General features: G+C 34.5%; 1 protein-coding gene across 1 annotated transcript in view; it reads left to right on the top strand.

Annotated features, from left to right (window-relative positions):
* RIMS1 (regulating synaptic membrane exocytosis 1) overlaps positions 1-12,708 on the top strand; it is a 342,135-nt gene that overhangs the window by 226,346 nt on the left and 103,081 nt on the right. Inside the window, 5 exon segments of the mRNA XM_030034563.2 lie at positions 64-141; positions 481-594; positions 1,057-1,146; positions 6,669-6,752; positions 11,039-11,116. Coding sequence (XP_029890423.1) covers positions 64-141; positions 481-594; positions 1,057-1,146; positions 6,669-6,752; positions 11,039-11,116 — 444 coding nt within the window.

Below are 12,708 nucleotides of genomic sequence, written 5' to 3'. Positions count from 1 at the left end.
GCCTGTCTTTTTATTTCTGGCATGTTTTTGTGTTGTTCTGTTTTCTGTTCCACCACATTCAAGAAGTTCTGTTAGGCACTATAAAACATTACCACCCAAGATGCCTTTACTAGAAAATGGTACTCATTGGAACCTATACAGGTAAGAAGTGTTTAGAGTCCCCTTTAAGTAGTTAGTTCCTTTTTAAAAAAATAGATAGTCTTGCTTTGTTAAATAAAAAAAAAAAAAATGTTTCATACACTCTTTATAACTGAGAGATAAGGGATATAATCCTAAAATAACTTCATATAACTGTTTAAATTAACCCCCACGTTACAAAAAAACCCCAAACCAAGCCACTTTGTATTAGGTAGAGTTGTCTTCACTGTTAAAATTATATGTTGCGTGTTTTTCTTTGTTACATTCTTTTGTTTATGTATAAGGTTTTGGTTACATGTCAAATTTATTTTCATTTTGTTTAAAAAATTTTAATTTACAAAGCTCAACTCTTCCTGCATGTGCTAAGACCAAATCCGTGATTAGACAGGATATTTCACTCCTTCGTGATTGCCTTAATTCACGAATACCGAAATTTGGAGATGATCTACTTGTTAGGTAAGAAACTGAGGATTAATCCCCCCTCCTGTTTGGTATCTAATATGGATTTGCAGAGTAAATGAGCTTCACTGTAAAGTGATTTCACATAATATATAGTGTATCTCACCCTTTTATGTTGGCTTAAGATTTACTGCTGTTAATAAGGATTTTAAATTTATTGTTTGATATTTCTCATTCCACTTTCTTACAAGTGGATGTTGTTCTGTCTCATTCAGTTTTAAGCATTTCAACAATCTTAGCAAAAAATTTCTAGCAGTCTTTTGTTTGCTTTTATTTTGTAAACAAATCTTGGCACTGTCATCCAGTCAGCTCTTTTACGTTTTCCTTAATTAAATCATTGTGATTCTACATTTTCTGTAAAGAGAGCATTATTTTATGAGTTAATATCTAACATTGTATTCCTTTCTTTGTTTTCTTTTTCTTTCTCTTCTACCATTGGATGCAATGCACTGGCACTAGTGAACTACAGCCCTCCCTTGACAGGGCTAGGAGTGCTAGTACCAACTGCTTGAGACCAGATACTAGTTTGCATTCACCAGAACGAGAAAGGTATAAAATAAAAACTTATGAATTTCTTGTCATCTGTGCTGGTGATCTCTATCAGTTTTGTTTTACTTCATATGACTACTCTACATTCTTGTACATTCATGTCTGCTTTGGTATTTGTAGACATTTTTGCTCCCATATTCATGTATGTCACGTGAACTGTGTGTTGGAGTTTATAATCGCTTCTGGCTTCTTTCCTTGTTTCAGTTCAAGCTGTTGTCATTGTTAACAAAAGTCCTCAGTATGCTGATAATAGCATTGCAGTGTTAAGTATTTTGACAAAGTACCACTTGGTTCTTTATCTTCATCATCATTTGCTAAAAAGTATTACATTTGTTTCTTGCCTGTTCTGTGGACTGCTAAGGCGGTGACATAATTTATAAATTATGACAAAACTCTCGTATTTCAAGCCAGAACTGTAGTTTGTGTAGTGATGTATTTTCTACAAAACAGCCAAACTTCATTGCTTTCTTAATCTAATCTGCTGCATCTGCTTTTGCACTTACAAGGCAAATCACTGCATTAAGTTTTTTTTCACTCTGTGACATTATATTAAGGCTCACATAAGTCTTAAGAAGACATGTTTGCAATTTAAATGAAATACTGTTGTGTCATATATCGTGCGGGCATTTTATGGATGCTTTCTGAATTTTTAATATTACAATAGCTTCGTTCAAAATCTTAGATGAACCAAATACTACTGGTGTGTTTGACAGATGGGATTGTTTCACAAGGGAATTTTTCATCACCGCCTGTGTTTTTTGCTAAGAACTATACCATTTTAGAGTGAGATTTTAGCTTCACTAAAGGCAGTAATAGGCTCCCATTGAGTGGGACTATGGTGGAATTACAATTTCATCTGTGCGATACATATTGAACTAGCACGGCAGTTAATAATGCAAAGTTGCTTTGTCAGTCCCCACAGTGCGGTGGTTATAACAGTTGCATCATTTTCATTATTGTGGGAGAGGACCTGTGAAGAAGGGCAGCAAGAATGTAGTTCTCCCTTTGAGATAAGGTTTCTCCTAAGTTTTTTGTGAAATTTCCCTTCCTCTCCTCCCCACTTCTCGCTGCTCCTTGATTGGAACTTTGCTTTTCTCAAGTTGTGCCCCTGTTGCAGAGGAGTGACTCATGTTCTGCTGAGATAAATCAGATGGATCTACACTAGTTCATTCCTTTTTGAGATTGAGCTCAAGATACCATAGATAATATATACATGGTTATTAAAAAAAACAAAAAAAAGTATGACAGAGATAAGGCCACTCAGAATGAAATACAGGTTATCATTCTAGATTTAAAAAAAAAAATATCGTAGCCTCATATTAAGAACTAAGTGTGTAGATATATACAGCTGTATTTGTCTACAAGCAACTATTTAATGTAATAACTTTTATTTCAAGATGCCACCCATCATTTGAATATTCAGTGAAACAGTAACTGGCAATTGTAAACTATCTAATTAAAATATTATACTCAAAACTACACCTGTCACTGATGTTAACTAGTTCTATTGTGTCTTTCTAATTCATGCCCAGCAACCTCTGTCCTATAGGCACTGCACAGAATCTGCAGCATTTTTCATCAGCTCATTGTAAAGAAAAGTGTTTAGTCTGTGTTAATTGCCTCTACTGCTACTAAACACGTGGTTTTACCAAATCATCTGTGAGCCTGATCCAGAAAAATTGTCCATCACTATGAAACTTTTTACTTCTTTGCTTTTAGAAGTCCTAAATAGGTGCTTTTGACTTGGGATCCTTCGTGGGGGTGCAGAAAACTCTTTTTTAATAAAGTCATATTCAAATTTTCCATGATGGTTTTGTTGAAAATAAGACCTGTGTGGCTCTGACACGGGATTTAGGACATACTTTTTTTAAATTTTTCTCCCGACATAGATGATGTTTTTCCAACACAGCCCAATTTTTGGAGGAAGATGTTATATTTAATGTATAAAACCCACCAAATTAATATTTTTGTTTTGGGGTAAGCTAATTTTAGAAGATTTAATTCTCCATTGTTGAATGTATCTGCTTACACTTTAACGTGAGGTTAGTGATCAGTTGCATGTAATGATAGAGGAGACTTCAGTTTGAAAAACATAGAATTAAGTTCAAGGTATGCAGAAAGCATTTTGTTCCTGTGCTGGACAAGACGAGAATAAGGGACTTAAAATACAGTAAGATAGGTTCATCTTAAACAGTAGGAAAGCTTTTTTGAAAGCAAATATGATGAAACAGTGTAGTAGGCAATATGGAAAAGGTTGTTTTGGCTTCATTACTGGAGATTGTCTAAGAAGAGATTAGACAAACATCCATCAGGTGTAGAGTTGGTCCTGCTTGTAGCAAAGAGAAACACTACATGGTTTTGTGAAGTCTGATCTATGCAGCACCACTTTATTATCATTATATTTGAGGGACCTATGTTAAAGGTATTGTTAGTTGTTTTCATGGTGTTTCCTCTCCCCTCACCCCCCGCAAATGGTATTGTAGATTTTATTTAAAAATTTAGACTTTTTAGACCTCAAAATATAAAGACAGACTTCTAAATGTGGCATTGTATATTTTCTTCAACAAAATTATGAGTGTACTCACCTATGGAAAATTATTTCTACTTATTCCACCCAATCTTTTGTCTTAGAGGGTATAAATTAGATTGAATTTGAAATCAAGAGTTAAAATAGTCCACTTGAGCTTTTTTTAACAAATTGGTGTTGGCTGTGTGTAACTGATGGACAATAGAGTCCTGTTTCTCTGTGACAATGATTTGTTGGAAATGGTTTTGATCCTTAAACTATACAACATCATTCCTGTCATTTGGAATGGTCGGACTAGTTACTGGTTTTTAAGATGCTGCTTTGCCAGTCATATTGTTGACCCACATATACCAGCAGAAAAATACTTTCAGCAGTATATATAAATTTGGGATATATGAGTCTTGTTAGTTGCATTAAAACAAAAACAAAACAACAACAAAAAGACATTCCTTTTCTCCTGCTATAAGCCTCATCATTTAAGCAAGGAAAGTCTGTACAACTTGACTGGCAAACTGACCTTGCCCTGCCACAGACCTGCCAAAGTTTTTTGGTAAATGGAATTGTTTAGTACAGAACTTAATCCGTCATGTATTTCTCCTTGGCGCAGTATACACTAGGATACTCAAAAATATCCAGCCCCTACTGCATACATCTGTACAGTTGCAGCATGCCTGCCTTTTTTTTTTTCCTCTCCCCACCCACCTCTCCATTTATTCTCAGCTGGTTTGTTTTTTGGTTTTTTTTCAAAATGATTGCATTGTTGAAGTTCCTGTGATGATCTGCAAGGCCTATGTTACTTTTATAATATAGTCATAAATATCCTCTAATGACATTGAAAATGTTTTTGCTGCTACTACTTCCTTTATTATGATTTTTTTTATTGTCCTTTTCACTGTGTCTCAAATTTTTTGCTTTTTTTCCTTGTAAATTATGCACCATTTCTTTAGAATGAGGAAATTTGCAGCCCCCCGCCTCCAGTTAGGAAAGCACATAGGCATGAGATTTAAGTGCAGTATCTGAACTGATTCAGCAATGGTTTCTCATCATAACGGCATCTTCCCCAGATTGATATAACATTGCAGGCAGTGATAGTGACTTAATAATATGTAGTGTGGCTTTTATTTGCCTTCTAAGTTTCTTATGTTCCAAGCAATTGTGTATATTAGCAGTTAGCGCAAGAGCAGTTGTACAGATTGGTACTGTTTGTATGCTTTGGTCCTGAGAGGTTAGTTAGTGGAGATCTGAGCAAATAAAACCAAAGAGCCCAGGGATTAGTTCATGTACAACAGGGTCAGCACATCTGCAAAATGCAGCCCAGCAGCTGTGGCGTTAGATTTGTTCTGAGGTGCTTTGCTGCAGTAGGAATCAAAACATTTCAAAGATCTTCAGGTTGTTTGCTATTAGCTGGTCACTACCACCTGAAGAAGGTACAAAGCCGAACAGTTACTTGTTACCTACTCATAAATAGATAACAGAGAAGTTGGAGCTGTCACTTGATCCAATTAAGAGCTGTCCTGATTTCATGTTGATTTTTCTAAGGTTTTTTAGTAAGTCTGAAGTATTAGGTGTTTATATTGCATGCCTTTAACAGTTATGTTGAATATCACCATTTACATTTAAAATAATGTACAGTAAAATAACTCTTTGCATTAGGTATGCAACGTATTGTTTCCAGTTCTTTTCAACCATGTAAAGGAAGAGGTTACTGCATGTTTGTCTGCGCTGTACTGTGGCTCACAGTTATTCGACGTTCAGTGAAAGAGAGCATGTTCTCAAAGTTCATACTGCATGACCTAGTTAATTCTATCAAATGCTGTTTAATATTTGTAGTGGATATCAGCATATTAAGGGCTTTGAGTGCACTGATGCATTAACATTTTCTTTAACTCTTGCTTTGGAGAGAAAAAGAAACTAACTACTAACAACCTATTTGCTCTTGAAACTTCTGAAAGTTCTACCTTAATGTTCAAGTGATGCTAATCTCCTTGAAAACTTTGCTATTTGCATGTTCCATAAATCAAACCCTTTTCCTTATTACATGGACTGGAAGGATGCCTCAGAAAGTGAAATATTAGATAGTTGTGCAGAGTTTATGTAAACATTTTGCTGTTTGTAAATTTTTCAGTATATTTTGATTTTGTAAATTGTTATACGTACACTTGTACTATTACAACCACATAACATCCCAACAAAATAAGCAACACCAGTCTATAGGATAGTATGTATCATTCTAAATTAAATGAGCTTTTTAAAAAAAAAAAAATCATGTAAGACACCAGTTTTCATTCACAGCTCAGGTCCTTTTTGTTAAATTTAATTATACAACATAATCTGCTGGCATGTACTGGAGGGATACAGAGAAACAAACAGAAGAGGAAGCTGGTTGCACATGCTTTCAATATATATTTTTAAATGAAAAAAATTACTCCAGTACATATACACAAATGTGTGTAGCTTAGTTATAGCTAATTAATTTACCTTTACTCTCTCATTGTGTTCCAGAAAAGGGTGACTTTATGCCTTAGAATTTTTCTTATAATTCATAGTCCTATATTTTTATTGAGAATGCATTTTTCAGTACAAAGAGCTAGGAGACATGAACTTAACAAAATACCAGCCAGAAAATGACCATCATATGGTCTTTGAAAATCTCTTCTAGTTTGGAATTACAACTTTCTATGCGAATGACAGGCTTTTAGATAATCTAACATTTAAGAATATTTGAAAACTTAATGGTAGACTATGTAAAAGATTTATATTGGTCTAAATTCTGCATCTTTGGGCACACATTCTCTTTGTTTCAGCTGTAATGTTTCTGCAGTTAACAGCCATTAGAATAGTATACTTGGGGACTAGAAAACTGCTAGAAAAAATAATTAAATGACACACTTTCATGACTTTTTGGGGTATTTTTCCAGTCCCAAATCCCATATATTTAATTTTATCACAAACTAAATATCCTGTTTTTTTCCTGTTTTATCGAATGGGCAAACAGGGGTAGATGGTCCCCCTCCCTAGAGAGGAGACGACCTACTAGTCCCAGGATTCATATCCAGCATGCATCTCCGGAGGATGACAGGTACTAGTCAACTCCTCCCAGTGGAAAGTGGCTTACTGCATCTTGCACTCTCGGAGGAGTATACTGAAATTTAAAAGTATGCATATAAGAGAGAGACTTGCAACCTCCAGAAGCCCAAAATAAAACAGCAGCTTAGATACCATCTCTGCATTTTGTTGAAGTGTTATAAAGCACCTAGGAATTAATGTCTTTTCAAGTCTTCTCTTTGCCTGAATGGTCACAAGCCATGAAATAAGATGTCTAATACAACAGAACATCATCTGTGTTAATGTTCTTTAGTCTGTTTTTACTTGCTTCTGTAAACATTGGTGGTGTTTTCACTGTGGTGCTTTATAATATGATAAATATTTGTTGTACAGCCTATTCTTGTCTAGGTGCTTATTTTTATTTTATTGGGCTTTTCTCCTTTTTCTTAACAAACTGTTTCTAAGAGGGAAAAAACCCCACAAATTGATATGTTGGAAGTCTTGATAACACTTGCTAGTTGATGTATGTAAAAATTGGCACTGTTTGTAAATTCTGTCCAAATCAGGATGGTCGCCATGGAGCATGTTTTCCTAACAAGGTAGGTTTTGGTTAAAAACACCAGTGCTTGAAACTTTTTTTTTTTTTATGCTGAATACCACCTGTGATTAATAGAAGCACCTTTGGTTTTTTTCTTGTCATGAACTTTCTACTCAAATCAGTTTTGGTATTCCGTTGCCTTGGTGGTAGTAATTTTTTTTTTGGTATTTTTTTTCCAGATAGATCTGGTGTTTTTTTAAGCAGACATTATAATTCTTATTGAGATGCAAATTCAAAGTTTTCCCTTCAATTTTTTTATTTTACAGTAAATGACAGGATACAGATGGTTCATGTAAATAATCCATACATGTGTAAACTCTTACGAAGTTGCACTTAAAACTGTAAGACTGGTGTATGGATAAAACTCAGTTACTATAATGCTAGTGCTTACCTTCTGCTAAAGTCCATCCGCAGTACTTATATTTGTACTGTAATTTGTCTTGTTTACTTGATACTGGATGTATTCCTCTAATACAAGGTGGGAAGAGTGTAATTGTGTTTGGATAGCATTTCTTTTTCTATTTGAGTAAGACAGCATTATAAATTACAAAATTAAATTTGTGAAACATTATTTCAAAATTGTCCTCCCTCACAGATACTGCATTTCTAGAAATTTTGCCAACACATCCTTTTGATGGGACAGCTATTAATAGTTTACAAATGTCCTTTGAATCTTTTAGGCATTTTTAAGTAATTTTGCTTCCCATTTTTCAAGTCGATGGAAAGACTGTCTTTGACTTCAGTGGATCAGAGTTGATAAAATCTTGCTGTCATTGAAGTGATTAGAATTAAATCATAATCATGTCACATATCAGTGAAATGAGGTTTTCATCTAAGCACTGCCATTCTTAATGCAGAATTGTAAGCCTTTTGATGTCAGCTGAAGTTTTGTGGAGTAAGACTGAAATCATCTAATACCTGTTAGCAAACATATTACAGTAAAGCATCTGTACGATATAGAATCTGTTATGGGAAAGATTTTGAGTCAGAGAAACAGCAGTCTAATTTTCTTAGTGAAACGAGTACCTTCTTGTGCTTGGAAGTCTTGCAGGTAATCTGGTCACCAGACCCCAGTGATGCAGTCAGTGATGAACTTGGAGTTTAGGCTAACTTCAATCCTGATGACTGGTTGCAGCCTCTCAGTTCCAGGATGTTCCTTTGCATTGCATGCCCAATACAAAATAATAGCGCACCTTGTCTGTAGAGAGAGTATCAATGAGGGAATCAAAGGTGGTTTACCTTTGTTTTATACTCTTTAAGTTTACATTCATTCTGATTATTTCCCATAGCTTTAGCAGTTGGCCAACACCACTCAGTTCAATAATTTATGGTTTTTTAAGACGTGTTTCTATCAATTTGACAACTGATGCAGTGGGTGTTAGGGAATGAGGGTCTGGTGGATCCGCAGGGGTAGCTGACTAACTGCTTGTCACTGCTTTCAAATCGTATTTTCACAGATTAATTGACTTCAACAGATGTCATCTTACTCTTCATTTGAGTACATTCCAGATTTATCTTACAAATTGGCCCAATTTGCATATAGGGTGCAATCAAGAAGATCTATTTCTGAATACATTTCTTAAACGTATGCCTTATGCATTATTTCTAATTTTGATCATTTGAATCCAGTTTTTGCAACATTGTATTTATCAATAATGTTTCATAACATAAATTTTAGTAAAGGTCTTGGCAAGATTGCTGTTATTCTGGAATTCGTTCACTTGCCATATCAGAAAAAGTGACTCCTAGATGTACCTTGACAAGATGAAGACATGGGTTATATGTTATTTCAGTGTTAAGAATTAACAAGTGTTTGGTTAGTATCATGTATTTCTTTAAGACATTTTAAAGAATAGTTTTTGGTTTGAATTTGATAGCTTCATTGCTGGGAGGTTTTTTGGGTTTTGTATTAGAAATTAGAATTAGAAAGTCTGTCTAAAGTGAAAGACTTTCTGGTAAATGGAGAACTGCAAAATTGTGAAATTGTAAGTGATGATAAAAGCAAGGAGAATGAAAGCAGTTAATGGTAAGTGGGAATTTTATTCAGACTGTTCTTTTTGAGAAGTCTGCATATAGGTTCAGCATATAACCAAGACCGGATAAAATAAGCCTTTTAAAAAATTAATTCTCATGTACTTTCAGTTAAGAGAAGTAACTTCTGGTGGTCATGCATGCATCTGTAAGGATGCTTGTCCAAGAGTCATCCTGAAGCCAGCTGTAGTGCACTGCCAGCGGCAGACTGATATGGCCTGGATGGTCCTTTCCCGTCTTTCCAGCAACTATGTGACTTGATCAGGGACGCAGTTTTGCAGGACATGAAGTGAAGTGCTAGGAATGAGTGCGAGGAGCTACCAAGCCTTCAGAGTAGTTGTGACCTCCCAGCTCACATACCATGTAGATCCAGCCTTTCAGAAATATTCAGGAAAAATCAGGAAGTATTGAACATGACGTTTTTGATGGCTTTAAGGCTACATAAATGAACAGACTCACTGCAAACCACTGGGGTCTCTTGTACAAGCCAGTAATAAACCATTTTAAATGTTTGACACTGAATTTTACAAAAATGTTATTTTGTTACTTTAAGAATAGTAATTTTTAATTTTGATATGAATATAATTCTATTTCTGTGTGTAGATTTTGTTTACACTCAACAGTGATAAATATTTTGAGCCACATGGGTCATTGGAACATGAACTGTGAATAGCTTGTCTCTATATAAAATAATATATAGTGCTTGTCTATATATGTAACAAGGCCTTATTGACTGGTGATCTGGTGTGACACTTGGTAGATTTTTGACCTTAAAGAGAAATGTCACCATTTCCTCACCCTAATGGAGGCATAGATGCAAATTTGTTACATACCCTGGATTATTAGTGGACTGCAAATTTTGCTAAGTTTTCTCATTAAAAGCCAAATTTGATATTTGAAAAAAAATCTTACATTGATATACCTTATGAAGAAAAAAAAAAAATTTTTACCATATGTACCATAAAAAACTAATAATAAACCAACAAGCTAATAATATTTATGCCAAATTGAAAGCTGTGAACAAATTCTGAGGTTCTTAAACAGCTTCAGCAAAAATGAAAATAATACAGAAATTAAGAAATAGTCTGAACTTTATTTGAATTTTTAAAAGAAAGCTGAGTCAGTTATTCTAATTTGCTATTGAATTGTTGTTAATTATTACTGTAGCAGGCTGGCTGGCAACAGAATATGAAGTTTTCATCAGAATATATGAAATTATGAAATTTACCTGCATTTTCAGGAGAATTTCACAATATGACAAAATACGCATGTTTCAAATTATGAAGGGAAGATATTCTCTATAGGTTTATATATCTAATCTAATCTAATGAAAATACTGTAGATTAATTCTCAAGAAGGATAATGGTAACTATTAAGCCACAGTGCTGCTGTTCAGCATGTAGAGTATAAAGGTTTTTAACAATATTGTTGTGGCTTTCATTCATTCTTTCATACTTTATTGCATCTTAGATTGTTGATATTATGTCTAAAAATTTTAACATTTCCTTAAAGTGTATGGATTAAATCAATGGAAGGGGAAATGAGCAATATCGCCTTTCTCAGCAGATAGCATCTTAATGCTTTTGGTTTATATATTTGACTGCATGTCTTCACCTTCACTGCATGTGACCATCTCTCTGTTTCTGCTCATTCTGTCCAAATTCATATCCATGTTTCCAAATTTTGTGAAGAACAAGGACGCTGGAGTCTTGCATTCCAAAACAGGACAGTATAGACCACCTAAGTGCTAAACCTGGAGCAGCACAGAGGTATCCTTATTTACTCAAATTATAGTTCCAAATAAATGAGGTCTTGGTTATAGTATATTCTTCATATCCTCTGCATATGAAGTTTTTTTTCTCTTTTTATGTATAAGTATGTATTTGTATGTATTGTTCGTAGATTTTAATCCCCTCTAAAGTACATTTAAGAGGTAAATTTGAGTATGACTTGAGTGTTCTTATCCCCAGTGCACTCTTCATACGTTGTATATGGGCATGAAAGGACGCCTACCTGTAAATCCATACCTGCCAATGCCCACACTGTGCTCAAGCTGAGTCAGGACTGCAAGTGCTGTAGCAGGCTGTTGACTATATGGAGCTGTATACAGCATCCTCTTAGCAAGAGGAAGGAAACAGGAAGGAAATTGTGACTTCTAAACATATATCTAATGTGTGCTGCTCACAAGGACAGCCAGAGAGCAGAGGAATAAGTGTATTCAGCTCACCACTGCTATATATTACTTTGTCACTTTTCACAAGAAAAGATGTCCTACTCTCATCTTTTCCATCCTATAAGGAGTAGTCACTATGTGCTCTTTTTCTCCATTGCACATAACGTCACAGTCTAAGCAAGTGACATAAGGAGTAAGAGAAAAACAAGCCCCATACCCAGACAAACAGAAAATGAAAAGGCTGACATCATTTAAGTGATAATGGTGCTGCATTCAGTGGATCTAACCATAACTTTAAATACTTCGCTAACCTTAGCTTTTAAGTAAAGCTGCAGCATTAAATATCTTTCCCTGTGTATCCACCTTGTATTTGGCCTGGTAAAGAAAAAAATTAAAAAGTAATGAGAACATAAAAAAAAAAAAATCTGGAGAAAATAGTTTGAGGACAAAAGGGATTTTAATTTTTAATCCGAGATACTATTTTTTGGTAAGAAAGTATTTTCTTTTAAAACCTGGAAAGCATCAGGTTATGACCTCTGCTCATGCAAAAAACATTTTGTATTTTGCTGCAGTATTTTCTTTGTTGTGGAGCATACCGCATCACGATATAATGCTCATCAAATATTACAGTGGGTACAAATCATGAAAATGCACTGTGATTATGTTCTTTGGGTATATTTTGGTGTTACAGCTGTTTAGCTATCTTCCAGTTCAGACACTGGATTACTCTTTATAACCACAAAGGTTTAAAAAGAAAATATATTTTTAAAATATTATTTTTATCTATTTGTTTTGCCCACAGTAATTCTTTTATAGCTTAATATCTGACATTGATTATATCGTTGCAAGTTGCTATATATGTTTCTTGCACCAGCGTAAGATGCAGGTTAGGGTTTGTCAACATTTCTGATCTAACAATGAATAATCATCGCTTCCTGTTTTAGACCACTCCTGAAATACTGTATGCACTTTTTATTCTGAAAAACTGATATATATTCATGATTATCAAAGGTTCAAAATCGTAAATCCTGTTTTGTAAATGCTCACATTACTGTGGATAGTAAAGAAAATTTTGGAACACACAAGACTTGCAGAGATTTTCATAGTATATTTATAGTCCTGGGTCATAATGGTGAAACATGCTTTACCTTCCTTCTTACATTTATTGACTCATATTACTGTTCATTG

The sequence above is a fragment of the Aquila chrysaetos genome, chromosome 2, assembly GCF_900496995.4.
Source record: "Aquila chrysaetos chrysaetos chromosome 2, bAquChr1.4, whole genome shotgun sequence".
NCBI lineage: Eukaryota > Metazoa > Chordata > Aves > Accipitriformes > Accipitridae > Aquila > Aquila chrysaetos.
Note: the sequence above shows the minus strand (reverse complement) of the source record. Positions and strands in the feature narration are given on the sequence as shown.